This window comes from Entelurus aequoreus, linkage group LG12, assembly GCF_033978785.1.
Source record: "Entelurus aequoreus isolate RoL-2023_Sb linkage group LG12, RoL_Eaeq_v1.1, whole genome shotgun sequence".
Taxonomy (NCBI): domain Eukaryota; kingdom Metazoa; phylum Chordata; class Actinopteri; order Syngnathiformes; family Syngnathidae; genus Entelurus; species Entelurus aequoreus.
The window spans coordinates 10,879,419-10,899,420 of record NC_084742.1 but is presented as its reverse complement, the minus strand read 5'-3'; the positions used below and the strand labels follow the sequence as shown (position 1 = coordinate 10,899,420).

The following is a 20,002-nucleotide window of genomic DNA, read 5'->3' as shown; positions in this document are numbered from 1 at the left end:
ACAACCGCGCAGCGAGCTGCGACCCCCCCCCCCCCCCATGCGTCAACAATAAAGACCTATCTATCTGATCTGATATCTTAAGGGAATCCCAAATACACAAAACCACCTGCTAACAGGTAATAAAACTGGGTTTTGCTCTAAGAAAATGCTGATGAATGCAAATTCCTCAAGCAACTGTCCAGCCCCTAAAAAGCATGACATCCTTTTTTTCCTTAACAGTTGTTATTTTAATGATATTGAAAACATTATATTAAAAAAAAGAAAAAAGGGGTCATATTATAGTCGGGTACTTTACTTACTACTTCTATTGCTGTATCCAACTAAATCCAAGGTTGCCATCATGTTCCATTACCGGCTCTATGGTTATTATCAGACTGGTCCGCTTTGCCATGACTGGTACTTGGTCTGTGGCGGTAGTACAAATAAGCCAAAGAAAAATCAAAACACACTTATGTTTGACCTCAAGTGATGTTTTTTTCTATTCTCCCTCAAAAACACATTTAACGAACAAAAACACAAACAAATGAAAGCTGCGCATATTCATTTTATTAATAAAGCCAAGCTGTATTCCAATCAACTTTACAAAGAAGTGGACGTCCATCAGTATTTTTAGCTTGTTTGCGCCTTTTTGAAGCAACCTGCTTATTATGGTAAATTATATAAGTGTTACGAAATTGTAATATAGTAAGGCGCTGCAATCCTCTGACAGCATGAATTTGTGAATAAGTCAGTGATCATGAACAAACTTATACAAATGTTAAACTCAGCGATAAAAGATTTCATTTTCATCCATTTGTAATGAACACTCACAAGGCTTGAAGGTACCGTCCTGTACTTTCAATATGATTCATGGCAGGCTGGTTACAATGCTAAACAGCTTTACTAGTGTGGTCTAGATTAGCTATTAGTCATAAATCATAAAACCATCAACTACTACGATCAAGATTCGATTCTAACAAAACAGTGAAGTTAAATGTCTTTTACAAGACTGGGGTCATATTTGGAGTAAAAACATTATACATTACAAAAGACACAATATTACATTCTGACATGATAATGTCCAACTAACAATATTACTGATTCATTTCAGTACAAATACAACTTTACTCCTCATTTATTGGTATGACTTTCGGGTCAAGTTGAAATATTGACGCAATTTACACCTTTTTAACTGCAGTGTGTGTCTTTGTGAGGGCATATTGAGATTTAATAAAACTAAGTCTTTTACACTCTTAAAACAACATTTTGTGAAATTGTATTTAAAATCATTTGTAAATTGTTTTGTAAAATTGCTACAAATATCTGTTGAAAAAAAATCTGTAATGCCGAAAATATTACATTATCTGTCATAATTCTGTGACCTTGCTTTCTGTATCTATATCTCCTGCATCTTCTGTATCTCTTGCAATACTGCATGTAATACCACAATTGATCATCATCTATCACGGAAGGCACACATTTTTTAAAGCAGAAAAACTGTTGGTTACTTTCATGTCTGTATGATGAAACATTAATCTTACATATGACACATTGGAAGCCCCGGTTAGCGTTTTGTTCTTAGCCACAAAATGGTTTTAGCGTAATCTGTGACTTATTTTGTTAAAGATTACTTAAGTGCATCCTGCGTTCTGGAAATGAGCTCCCTGGCGTTTACATGTTGGACAACGTTGGACGGCTGTAAACGTGAATGTTGTTCTGAGGGACAAAAAAGCAAGACACGGTGTTAGCAAATGTAGTGTGGTAGTGTTTAGCATCCTATGTACTTAGTTGTAGTCTATCGTGTTGCTAAGATAACATAGATAACATATAAGCTTCTATGAAGTAATGTTTATCATTTGACAACATGCTGACATTTTGGCGTGTAAATGTATGACGGTGTAGCAGACTTTCCTCATTTCATTTTATTTACCTTCTGGGCCTCTGTATTGTATTTGTTGAGAAGGCTCTGAACTCTGTTGGCATAATCTTCATGGACGGCTTTCAGGGTCTCCACCTGCGAGCAAACAGGAAACCAAAGTGAAACTAGTTATCTGGCTTCCTGACCACAGTGGAAAATAATGACGGTTTACCATGAAGTGCACGCACGGAACAAAAAAAAAAACGTTACTCTGAATTCAACAGAAAAGAAACTCAATGCCTGGGAGTTGGCAGAGGTGGGGGCGTGTGCGGGGCTTACCATTCGCTTCTGGATGAAGAGCTGTGCCCCCTTCAGGGCCCCTGCCATGTTCTGACAGAGTCTTTGGCGTTCCTCTTCGTTCAACACCTGAGTGAAGAAGGTGCGAACCTGCAACACAACATAAACATTTTTTTTGCAGTTAAATAAATACACCCTCACCTTTCCCAGACTGAAAAAGATATGGCAGGGGGTTGATGTGCAACCGGGTTATTTTACAAGTGTGCTTTTATTTTGAAGGCCTAACGTAATCAGCTCCAGTATGTGTTACATTATTCAAGTTAAAACAGAGGAAATTATTGAAATGGGAGGGCGTTGGGAAAGAAGGCAAAACATGGGAGTTTCAGTGGGTAGTAATGTTGTACTTTTACATATTTGACTATTCCTAAGTAAGACAGTACTTACTTAGACCGGCGGCGGTGTTTTTTCAAAGGAAGTAATGTGGAACTGCGGATTATTAAGCTGGTGGCTATTTATTGTTACCACGCCAATTTCCGATGGCTATCATTAGCATTACCATTTTGAGTTGAGCATCAGAAATCACTTACAAGTGCAGCAGGAACACAGCCAAAGGAACATTAATTGAAAATCCCTCCTCATCTTTAAGTTCACGCCAGCGAGTGAAAGCCAGTGGCAATGTTGATCCCTCATTGTCGTTTTATAAGGGTAGACTCCGCTTTTATTTTGTCTTCAGACAAAACTTTTCGTTTCTTTGGATGTTTTGGGGCTTTGGCAGTAATTGCACGTAGGCGTTCTTCTTCATCTTTTTCTTTTCTGGCGGCACATAGGCGTTCACATCGACTTCCGTTTTTTTAACTAATGGGGAAAGGGGGCGTGACGTATGCCGCAAAGCAAGACGTATACCACACAAGTTTTGTGTGGCAGGGTTCTTGCCACCCTCCTCAAAGTTGCTAAGTGCGAGTAAAAGAAAGCGATACAGATCCCCTCCGGCCATGACAGAGGTGTCATTGAACTAGTTGTAAGTCGATGTATCATTCCAAAAGTAATGAAAATATTTTATGAAGGTTGAAAAGTTACTTAGTGCTGCTTTAACTCTCTTAAATTAATCGCTACATTAATTAATATAATTGTTATATTTATTTTTAATCTTTTACTGCTTTGCAAAGACATTCATTTGGCCTGTTAGAAAGACATTTTCCCAGCGGGCACAGTCACATGACTCTGTTTAACCAATCCAGTGTAAGCACTAGTGGCTTTTGACTCCATTTCCCCAAACAACCTGACATTGTAAAACAACTACACACTGTAAAAAGTGGCATGACAAGTGGCATCCTCAAATTTCCTCCAGATAAATTCTAACAAAACGGAAACTCTGATAATTGCTCCCGATGAAAAGATCCCCCTGATCAAGAACTCCCTTGGTGCTCTGGGTGCATCTGTTAAAAGCAGCCTCAGAAACCTTGGGGCTGAGTTTGATCAGTCAATGTCTTTGGAGGGTCACTGCCGTCAACTGACAAAAAACAGTTTTTATCACCTCAGAAATATTTCTAAAGTGAGAAATGTGCTGTCAAAATTGGATCTCGAAATGATCATTCTCGCGTTCATTTAATCTTGTATTGATTATTGCAATTCTCTCTGCACTCTTTTCAACAAGTCAACGCTAAAGAGACTTCAGACTGTACAAAGTGCGGCTGCCAGACTTTTGACCGGTGCACCCAGAACAGCCCATATTACCCCCATTTTATCCAGTCTTCATTGGCTTCCATTTAAATTCCACGTTGAGTTTAAAATTTTAGTCCTGACATTCCGTGAATTGCATGGTGGGGCCCCTCAGTACATCACTGACTTGTTATACCCCTACTCTTCAGGGCGCAGCCTCCGGTCTTCAGGCCAGGGTCTTCTAAAGATCCCAAAAACTTGTTTTAAAACCCGTGGAGACCTGGCATTCCAGGCTCTAGCTCCCAGACTCTGGAACAACTTGCACCAGACCCTCCGTGATCTTGACTGTGTTGAAACTTTTAAAAAACATTTGAAAACTTCTCTTTTTAGTAAAGCTTTTAGTCAATGCACCTTTTAACTATCAATTTTAATCCACTTTGTATTCTTTTTATGATGTTGCCCCTGTTGTTTTAATTGAATTGTTGTTTTACTTCACCTATGTTTTGTACAACGCTTTGTGATTTTATCTGTGAAAAGCGCTTTATAAATAAAAATGTACTTACTTACTTACGTCAGACGAGGTGATGGCAGTGTTTATTTACAAACTAAGAAAAAGAATGTTTTAGCTGCCCATATGCTAACATTAGCCTTGTTTTTAACTCATAATTGACTGTGTATTGTGCATCTTCTGTGGTGTATGGTGCAGTGGAGTCACAAGCATGTACACACACGCACACGCACAAACCATAGTTGGAGTGCAATACTTACTCAGACTCAAGTAATTATTTGCATGACTACTTTTTACTACCACAAAAGTCATATTACACTAAAGTAACGATACTCTTACTTGTATACAATTTTTGACAACCCAACTCTAGCTAACATATGGTTAGTCTAATTCTTAGACTCGAGTACTGCACCCAAACGATTGTCTTTTTTTAGTGTAGTTCAAAGTACACATTTTACATTTAAAAGCCATACCTGATAAGTTAAAGTTCAAGTACCAATGATTGTAACACACACACTAGGTGTGGCGAAATTATTCTCTGCATTTGACCCATCATCCTTGATCATCCCCTGGGAGGTGAAGGGAGCAGCATAAACATTGGCAAGGTGGCATTATGGGATGTTTATTGGTCACGTTTCATTTATTGGTTACCTGGGTCACGTTGTCCTCGTCATCGCTGTTATAACGCGCTACATTCGGAGACACCTGGAACTTAGACTCCACAAACTGAAGCTGGGTGTCTGGCGCACTGAAGCTGTTGGGGTAGTAGTTTGGAGCGCCACCTGGAGGATGGATGCATTACATACGTCACAGGAGTGTTCAAGGTGCACTTTGTCAAGTCAAGTCAACTTTATTTATATAGCACATTTTCAACAACTTTTTAGATTAAACCAAAGTGCTTTACAGGTTAAAAAAGCATGGAGCAAACAAAAAAAACAACAAAAAAAAACTAAGCAAAAACAAAAAAACAAAGAACATAAACAATGAGTGTGCTAAACAAGATAGTGCAAATGCAATACGGTAAAAGGGGTCGAATAAAAAGTTTAAAAAATTTGCGGAATAAAAAAAATAAATAAATAAAAGTGCGACAAATTGAAAAATACAACTAAAGCGAAGGGGTGGGAGGGGGGGACTAGAAATGGTGGCCTAGTGGGCGGACTCAGCTCGGGTCAAAGGCCAGCGAGAAGAGGTAGGTCTTAAGGAGGGTTTTGAAGACCCCCAGGCTCCGGGCTGACCTAATGTGGAGGGGAAGGCTGTTCCAGAGCTTAGGGGCGGCAACAGAAAAGGCTCTGTCCCCTCTGGTCTTTAGCCTGGATCTGGGGACCGCCAAAAGCATTTGGTCAGCTGACCTCAAGGCTCTAGACGAGGTAAGGTGATGCAGCAGCTCGGTCAAGTATTGTGGGGCCAGACCATTTAGGGGTTTAAAAACAATTAAAAGTAATTTAAAATCAATGCGGTGACGGACAGGGAGCCAGTGGAGTGAGGCCAGCACTGGGGTGATGTGCTCGCGTTTTTTGGTACTGGTGAGGAGACGGGCAGCCGCGTTTTGCACAAGCTGCAAACGGCGGAGTGATGCCTGATCAATGCCAGCGTACAGTGAGTTATTGTTGTCTAGCCGGTGTGTGATGAAGGCGTGGATAGCAGTCTCCAGGTCGCTCTGGGAGAGATAGGCCTTGGTCTTTGCTAGGGTTCTGAGATGGTAAAAGCTGGTACTAACCACTGAGCTGACCTGTTTGGTGAATTTGAAGGCACTATCAAAGATCACACCGAGATTTCTCACGGAGGACCGGATGTTTACACCCAGAGGACCTAGAGCACTGACAGACGAGACTGGAGATGTATCGCCGAAGATGATTATCTCGGTCTTGCTCTCATTAAGGTTGAGGAAGTTAGCACTCATCCATGCTTTAATGTCAGTCAGACAGTCAAGCAATGGTTGAAGTGCGACCTGTCCTGTGGCCTTAAGAGGTAAATAGATCTGAACATCATCGGCATAACAGTGGAATGGGACACTGAAAATATCATTACAATTAAAGGCCTACTGAAATGAATTTTTTTTATTTAAACGGGGATAGCAGATCCATTCTGTGTCATACTTGATCATTTCGCGATATTGCCATATTTTTGCTGAAAGGATTTAGTAGAGAACGACGACGATAAAGGTCGCAACTTTTGGTCGCTGATTAAAAAAAAGCCTTGCCTATACCGGAAGTAGCGTGACGTCACCGGAGGAAGGACTCCTCACATTTTCCCATTGTTTACAATGCAGCGAGAGAGATTCGGACCGAGAAAGCGACGATTACCCCTTTAATTTGAGCGAGGATGAAAGATTCGTGGATGAGGAAAGTGAGAGTGAAGGACTACAGTGCAGTGCAGGACGTATCTTTTTTCGCTCTGACCGTAACTTAGGTACAAGGGTTCATTGGATTCCACAATTTCCTCTTTTTTCTATTGTGGATCACGGATTTGTATTCTAAACCACCTCGGATACTATATCCTCTTGAAAATGAGAGTCGAGAACGCGAAATGGACATTCACAGTGACTTTTATCTCCACGAAAATACATCGGCAAAGCTCTTTAGCTACTGAGCTAACGTGATAACATCGGGCTCAAATGCAGATAGAAACAAAATATATAAATCCCTGACTGGAAGGATAGACAGAAGATCAACAATTCTATTAAACCATGGACATTTAAATACACGGTTAATAATTCGCAGCTTGGCGAAGCTTAACAATGCTGTTGCTAACGACGCCATTGAAGCTAACTTAGCAACAGGACCTCACACAGCTATGATAAAAACATTAGCGCTCCACCTACGCCAGCCAGCCCTCATCTGCTCATCAACACCCGTGCTCACCTGCGTTCCAGCGATCGACGGAACGACAAAGGACTTCACCCGATCATCCGTGCGGTCGGCGGCTAGCGTCGGCTAGCGCGTCTGCTATCCAAGTCAAAGTCCTCCTGGTTGTGTTGCTACAGCCAGCCGCTAATACACAGATCCCACCTACAACTTTCTTCTTTGCAATCTTCATTGTTCATTAAACAAATTGCAAAAGATTCACCAACACAGATGTCCAGAATACTGTGGAATTTTGAGATGAAAACAGAGCTTTTTTGTATTGGATTCAATGGGGTACCAATACTTCCGTTTCAACGATTGACGTCACGCGCATACGTCATTAATAGACGTTTTCAACCGGAAGTTTAGCGGGAAATTTAAAATTGCACTTTATAAGTTAACCCGGCCGTATTGGCATGTGTTGCAATGTTAAGATTTCATCATTGATATATAAACTATCTGACCGCGTGGTCGGTAGTAGTGGGTTTCAGTAGGCCTTTAAAACACAACACAAATGGGAAAAGGAGAGAAAAAAAGTGTCAGGAAAGGACAACAATTTAAATGTTGATCATAATAACAAAGAAAGAAAACTTTTTGTTGATTTAACTTTTTAGTTCTAGCCTTTTTTTTCACAACAGGAACAATATCAAATTGGCCTTCATACTCTGTTTTTTCAGTGTGCGGCCCTACTAGTAAATGTGCACATTACAAGCGTTCTTGCAATACATTTGCAAACATTTGTATATCTTATCCTACAACATTTCTATTTCTTCCGTAAAAGAAAATATGAACAAAAATGTTAAAATAAACTATCAAGCAAACAATAACAAAATAACAACTGGTGCCTCTCAAGTCTTTGCCACGGAAAAAAAACTTTGTAATAACCTAATGAGGAGCCCGAAAGCAGTAACAACACATTGTGATGTTGCATGAAGAAGTTTGCTCCCACCTTCAGAGATAAAACTGACATGTCTTTTTTTAGAGAAGTCAAAATGTTATTGAAATAAATTAGTGTTTGCCATGGGGCCTACCTTGGTTGTCGAACATGCACATCGGTCCGTCCCGCTGGTAGTTAGCCACCCGGGCCCTGTAGGGGCAGTTGACGGGGATCTGCAGGTAGTTGGCCCCCAGTCGGTGCCTGTGTGTGTCTGGGTAGGAGAAGAGGCGAGCCTGCGGGGCGGAGAGGCACCGGTAAGACCATATGAAGCCTCTAATTCAGTATTAAATATTGGGCAGGACCAATAGCAGTGAGGTGTTAGGGGGGTGGGAGGAGCAGTTATCCGAGTATACCCAAGCCTCCAGCTAGGGGGCAGTGGTGCAAAAACTAATTGACAGGCTGCCTTGTGGAAAAATGTCTGCCCCTATGGGGCGCCTGACAGAAAATAAATGCAAACTTCTGCTCTAATTCAAGTATTGCCTCTACCTGCAGCATCTTGTCAGGGCTGGCCTCGATGCCCGGCGGCATGTTGCTAGGGTCAAAGGCCAGCTGCTCCACCTCTGCAAAGTAGTTGACTGGGTTCCTGTTCAGGACCAGTTTGCCCACAGGGATCAACGGGTATTCTTTATGTGACCAAACCTGAAAAATATGAAAGTGAGATGAGGCCCAAGTTCACAAAGAAAAAGTTGTCAGCTACACTTTAAGTCACGCATACAATGCACTGATGTACCTTAGTGAGGTCAAACGGGTTGAACTGGAACTCCTCCGCCTGCTTAAACGTCATGACCTGAATGTAGAAGGTCCAGGACGGGAAGTTGCCATTAGCGATGGCGTTGAAGAGGTCTCCTATGGCGTAGTCTGGGTTGGTGGAAACTAGGCGGTCTGCCTCCTCCACAGACATATTCTTTATTCCCTGGTCAGTCTGACAAAAAGGGATCACAATCAGCATCCTTGTTGAGGAGCATTTCTACTGTCAGCTGAGGGTCCCTAAGACCTTGTAGTGGAACTTGCAGTACACCAACTCTCCGTCGGCGTTGACCAGCTTGAAGGTGTGCGAGCCGTAGCCATTCATGTGGCGGAAGCCATCCGGCAAACCTCGGTCGCTGAAGAGGAAAGAGACCTGCACAGAGACGCAAATACACCAGTCACATTCGACCTCAACAATTCCCACCGTAGCTTCACGCTGCAGCTACCTGATGGAGACTCTCGGGTCTCAGACTCCAGAAGTCCCACACCATGTCCGGGTCCTTCATGTGGGTCTGAGGATTGCGCTTCTGCGTGTGGATGAAGGATGGGAACTGCGGGGGAATAAGGGATTTAAAAGACACAAAGATGACTAGCAAGCGTACATGTGGAAGAGTCCATCTTCATGTCTGCTGCTGTTGCCTCAACTCACCAACATGGCGTCCTTGATGAAAAAAACGGGTGTGTTGTTGCCTGTCAGGTCCCAGTTGCCCTCGTCGGTGTAAAACTTGACTGCAAAGCCTCGGGGATCCCGCACTGTGTCCGCTGATCCGGACTCTCCCGCTGAAATAAAGTTAATAGGCATATTGTTCAATAGGAGTAGATTTAATCTATTGTGGGATATATGCTAACAAATGTATATATGGGGTCAAAACATAGTTGTATACAGAGCTAGTATGCCTAATCAATCATTACCAAACTCAACAAAAAAGTAAGGCATGATTTCTGCATTCCCATAACCGTGGACGGAGTCACATAATTGGCCAATACAAGGGAATCCGCTGATAAACGCAAAACAATATCAAGGAAATTGACATACACTACCGTTCAAAAGTTTGGGGTCACCCAAACAATTTTGTGGAATAGCCTTCATTTCTAAGAACAAGAATAGACTGTCGAGTTTCAGATGAAAGTTCTCTTTTTCTGGCCATTTTGAGCGTTTAATTGACCCCACAAATGTGATGCTCCAGAAACTCCATCTGCTCAAAGGAAGGTCAGTTTTGTAGCTTCTGTAACGAGCTAAACTGTTTTTCAGATGTGTGAACATGATTGCACAAGGGTTTTCTAATCATCAATTAGCCTTCTGAGCCAATGAGCAAACACATTTTACCATTAGAACACTGGAGTGATAGTTTCTGGAAATGGGCCTCTATACACCTATGTAGATATTGCACCAAAAACCAGACATTTGCAGCTAGAATAGTCATTTACCACATTAGCAATGTAGAGAGTGTATTTCTTTAAAGTTAAGACTAGTTTAAAGTTATCTTCATTGAAAAGTACAGTGCTTTTCCTTCAAAAATAAGGACATTTCAATGTGACCCCAAACTTTTGAACGGTAGTGTAAATGTAAGTGAAATGTTATTGTGAGGAGAGGAAACATTTTCACCTTTATCGCTAGTTTTTAAACCAAAATGCATCCCTGTCTACACTTTGTGTCTGCTTGTAAGTACTTTGTGCGTGTGCGTTGCCGAACATGATCCTCTGCTCATAAAACCAGCAATGTCACAATGTGACGACGGCGCTCCGTCATGCCCGTAAAAAAAAAAGGGTACCGGTATTTTTCAGAGACAGTATAGTACTGTTTTTAATTCATTAGTACCACAGTACTTTATTAGTACCGGTATACTGTACAACCCTAGTTGCTACAGTTTATACAGATTCAAGACATCAATCAGTCAATGCGTTTCCATTACCTCTACAAATGCGCAAAACCTAAATATCGCAATGAGAAACTGGTAATGGAAACACCCATATTTCGAAAAACCTCTCAAATATCGCTGAAACATGTTTGCACTCTCATCAGGTGGTTTTTGAGAAGTTTCGATATTGAAGTGTTTCGCAAAAGCATGATGGAAACACTTTTTTCACATTTAGAGGTCACTTAGACACCAAACCGGCGAGGTGCCAATGCAGACGGGTTGTCTTGGTCACGCTTCCGATCAGTCAGCCACGGGTAGCGAGGCGGCACCGCCACACCGGGTCATCACGCAGGTTCTTTTCCGGGAATAGAGGCCAACCCGCAGGCTCGGAGAGACACACATGCCCGAACAACGTCAATGGGGCCGTAAAGACGTTGCCTTTGAGCGATCACCCACTGCATTTGTCTTCTATTGACATCACCACAACAGCAGGGGCTGCAACAGCTTCTTCAAGGTGGAGTCTTGCGGGATGAGATTGAATGACAATTACGACATGATGAATGACGCAAAACACCCTTTAATTGAAACACCTACAAGTCGCATACGTACTTTGTTGAAATTTTTTGAAATATCGATTTTGCAAAAAAACCAGAATGGAAACACAGCTAGTCTGAGGGAGTAAAAGTTGGCACTTTTTTGTATGAACTGTTACCCAGCATCACTTATGTGCGTCGCTAAATTATCCACAGCCTGTAGAAATGTGCCAACGTCAGCTATGAAGTTGCTGTGCGGTAGCGCTCGTCCATGTCAACATCAGTCTTGATACATCTCAACTTAGCCGTGAAAAACAGCGTAATACAGTTTTTTGTGCGTACGCATGTTTGATACATGAGGCCTTTGGTCTGGTTTAACTGGTAGAATTTTAAAATAACAACTGGTACTGCGCACTCTTCTGCAGTAATGGCAGAAATGCACATATGGCTTCTTATGTGCACAACAGCACTATCTGCTGGAAGCAAGGCAAGGCAAGGCAACTTTATTTGTATAGCGCTTTTCATACACAAGGCAGACTCAAAGTGCTTCACAGACAACAAAGTGAAATGAAAGAAAATAAAAGCAAAATTAAATTGCAGACAATAAAAATAAAAACAGTGCGGACGTTAAAAGTTAAAAGATTAAAAGATTTAGCTGAAAGCTAAGGTGAACATAAAAGTCTTCAGTCTAGTTTTAAAAGCAGTCAGAGTTGGGGAAAGTCTGACATCTTCAGGAAGTTTATTCCAGCTATTTGTTGCCTAGTGACTGAATGATGCTCTCCCTTGATTTGAGTTTACTCTTGGAACCGCTAACAAGATTGGTCTCAGAAGATCTTAGTGATCTAGAGGGCTTATATAGTGGGAGCATATCAGTAATATACTTCGGCCCTAGACCATGTAGTGATTTATATGTGAGCGGGAGGACTTTGAAATCAATTCTCTGATGTACAGGGAGCCAATGTAAGGATTTAAGAATTGGTGTAATGTGCTCACACCACAAGCAGTGGTTCACTGCACCGCCCGGCTCCAATTCAAGCAACAATACTAACTCAACACACTCAAAATGAACCTAAATAAATCATTAAATACGAGCGCACTCTTACCCACAGTGGAGAAGCGGACTGCAATGGGCGTCACTTTGCCGACGTGCTCGAACACCTTGGCCTTGCAGTAGCCAGTGATGTTGTGCGTTACCTCAAAGTACCCAAAGGCTCCTGTCAACAACATAAAAGAACATTATTTTTTATCAAGTAATTGCTTTTTCTTTCCAAACCTAAATAATGTGTTAATATTTGCAGCAGTACTTTCTTAAATTTGCACACAACTTCCCTATATAGACTGGAAATAGAAAAATATGTTTCTGGGTTTAAATGCCTTCTTTCAGCCTTATTCTTTATTAAGGAGAACTGCATTTTTGAAAATTTCGGTCATCATTCACAATCCTAATGTGAGACATATGTATTTCTTTTTTGTGCATTCTAAATATTTTTTAAAAGCAGCTAACAATGCACCAAATGTGGATCGACTTACAATATATTGCCTATAAAGCGCTCCATTTACATTCCATGACCTGCTTTACAAAGCTGTAGGGACATTGTTATTGTAAGAGTTAATGCTGCCAAACTATTTATCTGGCGTAGTGAAGCAGCGCCTTGCTTACACTTCTCCGACGACTACTGGCGAGTAGTCAGCTACTCGTTATTTTGAGCTACTAACATTGGTTGCCTCCCGCCACAAAATAAAGAAGAGCCTTACACTGGTTCTGCCGTATTGCCTTTAAGTTTGGAAATAAATAATTATAGGCTATAAATCAGGCCTCTTACCTGTAACCCTGGAAAAAACGAGGGAATCACCAGTCTTAGAGATTGTTCATTTAGTTGTTCTATCCAGTCTTAGAGATTGTTCATTTACTTGTTCTATTAGGTAGAAAAAAAAATCATATAACAGACATGACACAATACTATAATCATTTCAAACGGCAACGTTCTTGCTTTAAGAAACACTAAAATAAATCAAGCATATCAACTGTGGTAGTCAGTAACAGTTTTATTTTTAGATCAAGCAGAGTGAAAAAATTATGTTTTTTAGTAGAGGAAAGGCGGGCTTTACAGGCAGAATCGATCGTTTCCCCATGACCTGCATTTTTAGCAGCCAGACTTAACATATAGAATAAACAGAAAAAGGGTCGTGTGGGCTTTTCTCACGTAAGGATTGTGAATGATGGATCTGTACAGGCAGTATACTAAGTCACATATTAACATGCCTACATTTGTGTAATTAGTGTAATATTCAATAAATTAAAAAACTTTCATATCTTGCAAGAAAGTTGTACACATTGTGTCTCCGTTGCTTGCCTGCCTTCCTTCCCTATGATTTTGTCCCTGCTGTTGTCTTTTGTGTCTCCTCCTCAGTGCTTCCTTCTGTGGCGGGGGATGCCCTAATTGGACACACCTAGTCCTAATTTGTCACTGGGAAATATAATCAGGGCACTGTCAGCTAGCCTTGGCTGGTGTATTGCTTCCTGTGCCGTCCACAACTCATACCTAGCTTCCATGCTTCTGTCGCAGGTCAGTTTTTTTGTTTTTTTTCTCTCTCTAACCTCAATTTTTTGTTCTCTCCAGACGTTGAGAGTTTTTCTTCCTTGAACTGAACATTCTCAGTGTGTCCTGGCCGCTCCCTTGCCGATCAGATGAAGCCTCATGAGGCACCGAACCACTTGAGCCAATGGGTGAGGGCCGACATCCGGGCAACTGAGCTACATACGGGTTCTTCGAGCCATAGCAACCAGACTGGCGTTGAAAACAAACCGTTGCCATTACTCTTTAACCTGTCGACCTACGCTGGTTAAACCCGTCATTCTGCCTCCAAAATGCCGAAAAACTGTGTTGTTTTTGGTTGTGCTAACCACAACTGGAAACAGGGAAAATAAAGGTTGTATTTTGTTCTGCCAAAGCGTGATAAAAGCCCACAAAGACGAGACAAATGGCTCGCAGCTTTACACTGGGAAAACGAGGACGGTTCTCACTGGAGTCCCCCAAAGTCCCGGGTCGTGTGTTCGGATCACTTCGTTTCTGGTAAATATAAGGAACAAAAATCCACCTTCTTAACCACAACTTGGCTACACGTCCGTGCTAATGTTGTACTTGTTGAATTTGTACCTTATAACGTTCGACAGCTGAAGTTGTTGTTGTACAAAAATAACATGCGGTATATACTATATAGTCTATAGCCTAGCTAGCTATTTTCGAAAACCGGACAACGAGAGGATACCGAAGGCAGCGTTAAGATGGACACCACCGGGAAAACGTAAGCCAGTGCGGCCAAAGAACACCTGGCGAAGAACAGTTGAAGGGGAGCTGAAAGAGATGAAGCTTACATGGGGCGAGGCACAGAGACGAGCACAGCAGCGAGATGAATGGCGTCGAGTCGTCGAAGCCTTATTTCCCATCCGGGAAGAAGAGGATTAAGTTAAGTAAGTAATATACTATATAGTCTATAGCCTAGCTAGCTATTTTCGAAAACCGAATTTCGTTTAAAGTTGCGCTTAACAGTTGGGTTTTTAAAAACCAATAAACCCTATAATTTTCATGTTGCCATTCAATAAATGTAGCCCTCAAATCTCTCAATATTTTATGCACTAACACTTGATCTTGTTGTTGATAACTCCCGCGTCTCTTTCTTAGTAGCGCGCAGGCTAAGCTAACTAGCAAGCTAAGCTAAGCCTGAGAAGCTTTAAAGTTCACTGAGACGAGTCTGACGCAAATAATACATTTTCGTTTTTTCACACGATATGCGAATAAGTAAAAATGCGTAAATGAAAGATTTAACGCGACTTCCAAGCCACAACGCTCGTTAAATGCTTTTTCTGTCAATGCTGTGTACGCTGTGAGCTGGTTTGTTTTCAACGAATTCCCGGTTGCTAGGGGATTGGCAGGCGGAAGTGACGTAGGTCCGCCCTCACCCATTGGTTCAAGAATTTCTAGAAGCTTCAATGCATGCTTTGGCACAAGACACCACCTGCTGTTCAAATGTATAATTACAAACAGCTGCATATTAACCATATAATGTGCGATGCATTGATGTTGCGTCTACTATGGCTCTTGGAAATTACAATGAATCACAATAAAGGTTTGTCAAAATGTTTTTCCTATGTAAATCAACAAAGTATAATAAACTATGTTTTATGTGTTATACATGTACATATATTGTGGGGTTTTTTTTGCCAACATGGTAGAATCATATAACAGGGCTGGTTGTATTCTGTCTTTCTGTCACCTTGAGGAAATGGAAGATGACAATATAATGTAACTTGGACAATGATGTACAGAACAGAGATTTAGTTAAGTGTTATTTTTTGGTTTTAGGCGATTATTTTTTTTTTGGACAAAACCTCTCCATTATCCAGCTCAGTGGCTTTGTGGTTAGAGTGTCCGCCCTGAAATCGGTAGGTCGTGAGTTCAAACCCCGGCCGAGTCATACCAAAGACTATAAAAATGGGACCCATTCCCTCCCTGCGTAGCACTCAGCATCAAGGGTTGGAATTGGGGGTTATATCACCAAAATGATTCCAGAGCGCGGCCACCGGTGCTGCTCACTGCTCTCCTCACCTCCCAGGGCGTAGAACATGGGGATGGGTCAAATGCAGAGGGTAATTTCACCACACCTAGTGTGTGTGTGTGTGTGACTATCAGTTGTACTTTGACTTTAATTATTGATTTTCTAGTAGCTGGTTGAAAAAAATAAATACAGAATGCTTTACTTTAAAAAATGTAATGTTTCCAGTGATAAACACATTTGATAACTGACGTTGCCAAGACTCGAACACACGTTGTGTAGACTAAAAGGCAAATGTGTGATCCATTGTGCTACCAAAGTTAATGATGGCACCGGTACAAGGTGGTAATTTAATGCAGTGGTCCCCAGCCACCGGGCCGCGGACCGGTACCGATTGGTACCGGGCCGCACAAGAAATAAAAAAAAATAAAAAATTGTAATAAATTTGTATTTTTTATTTATTAAATCAACATAAAAAAAACAATATATACATTATATATCAATATAGATCAATACAGTCTGCAGGGATACAGTCTGTAAGCACACATGATTGTATTTCTTTATGAAAAAAATGAAAAATAAATAAAATAAATATTCCCCCCCGTTGACCGGTCCGCAGCTACAAAAAGGTTGGGGACCACTGATTTAATGGATATCAAGTTTGTCGTCTATCTTTGATTCAAGCGGCAGTTAAATTTTTATTTTATTTTATCCTCTATCCATATTCCGAACTGACCACAGGTCTCAAAAGCTCACATTTTCAATGGAGCTTTGGCGGTTCATAAGTTGTCGAATCTCCCGGCAAGTCTGAACCGCGTCCCGAAACAGTCATGTGGTACAACTTGGCAACGAGGCTTCACACATCATTTCCGGCTCCTCCTCTAAATGAAGAAAGCCTCGATACAAACTTCCCAAAAACGCCCCCTCCATTACTCCACACACGCCTCGGCACATTTGGTCCCATTACTACCGATCACTGTAAGCCTCAATGTGGATTAGATTTTATAATGTGCACTTTTGCCCCATCTCCTTTTATTTTGGGCAATATTTTTATGATGTGCTCTTCAGCCACATCTTCTTTTTTATGGTGTGCACTTTTGCCCCGTCACCTTATGTTTGGATTATCATTAAAGTACTGCGCTTTTTGCTACCTTGCCTCACGTCTCTGCATTTTGATCATTACAGGATGCACCTATATCAACAACCAATAATACGCACAAGTTATGATCCTATTTGGTTGGCAGGTCACTTTTTTTGCGTAGATTTGGGCCAGTTCCATTTTTTTATTTTTTTTCTCTTTAACATTCTAATCTGCGGCGTGTTTGTTTTGTTTGTAGAATGTGTTGCGGGCCAATGAAAAAAGAACACGCCCCGCAAATGGGTTGCACTTTGGACAACCATGCTTCAAACCAACCGGAGTAGCCAATTGCAATCAGAGCAGTGATGCTAAAAATTGAGGCCTCGGTGGGTCGCGCCTACAATCTAACCTGCCCCTTTGGCGTGCACCACTCGCTCCGGGATGCGTTCACGGTCAAAGTGGGCCATCTCGTCGGTGAAGACCACATCCTGGACCAACAGGGGGCCCCTTGCTCCGGCCGTCAGCAGGTTTAGCTTGTCTCCAATAGGATGGCCTGCTCCTGTGGTCAGCTGATCTGGCCTCTAAGAAAGAGATCGCATGACAATATCACATTTGAATTGTTGGACATTGACGTTTGTGCCACAATGACAGTTGGATATATTTCTAGAAAAGTACAGAAACAGAATTGAGATCAATTGATCCAAATCATTAAGTGGGTGGAGGTGCTTGAATATGGTATCTTAATCTGTTTATTCTGCTTATGCAACTGTCAAGTTTGAAGTTCGTTCATAATCAATGGCTTACTTTTTTTTAAGTTGGCTTGCTGTGTCACTGTTATTTAACCTTGAATAACAGTATTGTACCAGCTTGCTAGGGCAGTGGTTCCCAAACATTTATTGCCACGCCCCCTTTTGGCACATAATGGCAAATCCAAACAAATCAAGGTACAGCGACACAACAGATCCCTTCTTTCTTCAACCGCCATCGTTTGCCCTTAAACTGTATCATGATATAAGTGTTTTATATCTAGTGATAATTATTTTTTATAACCTATCGAAAATAAGGATGAGGAGAGTAATATATATTAAATGTAAAACAGATTTTAAATGTAACTTTCCTATGATTATAATCCCCTCAGCTATCAAGGCAGATAAGAAATGTCAACATAACCATGGAAAACACTCAGACAATGTAAACAAAATTCTAAAATCCCCGAACACTTAACCTCTTAAAATGAAGGTACAAAAAGGAATATGTAGGATTTTTTTTTTTACAAAGTACAGGTTACACTTGTATAGCGCTTTTCTACCTTCAAGGTACTCAAAGCGCTTTGACACTATTTCCACATTCACCCATTCACACACTGATGGCGGGAGCTGCCATGCAAGGCTCCAACCACGACCCATCAGGAGCAAGGGTGAAGTGTCTTGCTCAAGGACACAGCGGACATGACGAGGTTGGTAGAAGGTGGGGATCGAACCAGGAACCCTCAGGTTGCTGGCACGGCCACTCTCCCAACTGCGCCACGCCGTCCCAAGTATAAACGTTATTGATAATTGAGATTTCAATATTGACAAAAAACTAATTGTGATTATTATTTTGGCCATAATTGTGCAGCCCTAGTTACTGTAAATAACATTTCTGTTTTTCACTTTATGCCTTTTGCTCCATTTGTCAGCTTTTTGTGTTTTTTTTGTTGTTCAATTGTATTTCTACAATGTGCAGAGAGGGGCAAAAGAAAAAAAACAAAGCTGGGCGACCAAATGCCCCTTGCGCCTAGATTTTACAGATGGTCTTCCTCAGGGTTGAGTGTGTGAGATGCTGTCAACTGTGAGCAATCACAACTTTATCTAAGTTGCTAACTTCCCATCGTGAGTGAACAACTGAACAATGGCAACTCAAGAGAGAAGTAGAGTTTGTGTAGACCAAATAAGTCAATGCATTACGAAAGTCAGGGAAATATAATTTGCATTACATCAATCCCCTTGTGACCTGGCACAAAGAGTTAACAACTGTCAGTGTTTTCCACAGAACTGCAAGCAATGTGTTGGCTTGCATAATTGGCCATGACGCATGTGTATGTATGTATGTAGCTTTCATAGACACTTTGGGAGACAAAAAGATAGCCATTAACACAAGCAAAACAAATATGTAAAAAATAATAAATACAATTCTTCCGTCGCTTCTTTTTGTGTTTTACTTTGCAAGGGCATGTTGCTCCTTGAGAAAAGCATACATGCTTTCATGTTAGTCCAATGTACTTTATAGGTAAAGTCTGTTTGTTCACTTTTCTCGGTGATCGTTCTTCCTCTTCACGCCGTCTTAACCGAATTATGCCTTTGTCTGCTTTATTCCGAAATATGATTTGCATTTCATCGAGGCCCCTTAGGCACTAGAGTTAGTAACAGTGTATTTCACAGAACCGCATGTTTTGTTTTGGCTTGCGTAATTTGCCCGTGACGCATGCGTATGTAGTTTTTAATGACGCTTTGGGGGAGAAAAAGATAGCCATGAACTTAAAATAGTAGGGCTGTCAAAAATAATGAGTTAATACACTTGAATAATTACAAATAAAAATCATATTAATGAAACATATATATGTTATATTTTATATTGCTACTAAGGTAAATTTTTTATCTACTTTATACATTTTGTTGTAGCGCTCTTTTTGTGCCCTTGTGTGCATTATACTTTCCATCCTTTGTAACGGAACTACTGTGTGGAACAATTTCCCTTGTGGATCAATAAAGTTTGTCTAAGTCTATTGTATTAATATCACATGTGTCTGCTACAACGTACAAACTAAACACAAGCGGTAAACAACAAGGAATGTGAATGATAAACACCATAATGGAATAATGACAAATATATTCAATTAAGAGCTATCGATATTAGCAGATAACGGCTAGGTCTTCACCCCAAGCAACCTTTCACCTATTTACCTCGAAAAAACCCTTTCCTAATTTTTTAGTTTGTCGTTTTCTTACAAACCTGAGAGCTTCTCTTCTGCATCCATATCTTCATTTGATCGGTAGCTTTATCTCTGTTGTCAGCCATGTCTCCTGTTCTATTAAAACGCAACAAATACTTCTTCTTCCCTTCCTCAGCCCTGTTTTGTTCTTTGCTTCCGGACTTTGCTCCTTAGCCCCG

At 41.1% G+C, this 20,002-nt stretch overlaps 1 protein-coding gene across 1 annotated transcript; it reads right to left on the bottom strand.

The window, feature by feature from the left end:
- Positions 1–524: 524 nt before the first annotated feature.
- cat (catalase) lies at positions 525–19,994 on the bottom strand. The gene is made up of 13 exons (XM_062064685.1): positions 19,844–19,994; positions 17,262–17,433; positions 12,324–12,434; positions 9,478–9,608; positions 9,275–9,379; positions 9,076–9,201; positions 8,812–9,003; positions 8,568–8,720; positions 8,176–8,314; positions 4,953–5,083; positions 2,177–2,284; positions 1,910–1,993; positions 525–1,695 (listed from the first exon to the last, which is right to left on the bottom strand). Exons 1-13 carry the CDS (start codon positions 19,907–19,909, stop codon positions 1,651–1,653), a joined length of 1,563 nt encoding a protein of 520 aa, XP_061920669.1. The 5' UTR covers positions 19,910–19,994; the 3' UTR covers positions 525–1,650.
- Positions 19,995–20,002: the final 8 nt, after the last annotated feature.

Coding starts and splice junctions, on each gene's coding strand:
- cat (XM_062064685.1), bottom strand. CDS start 19,909: ATGGCTGACAACAGAGATAAAGCTACCGATCAAATGAAGATATGGATG. Junction 9,380..9,477: donor TCATCAAGGACGCCATGTTG/GTGAGTTGAGGC, acceptor ATTCCCCCGCAG/TTCCCATCCTTCATCCACAC. Junction 5,084..8,175: donor GTGCATGTTCGACAACCAAG/GTAGGCCCCATG, acceptor TCCATCCTCCAG/GTGGCGCTCCAAACTACTAC.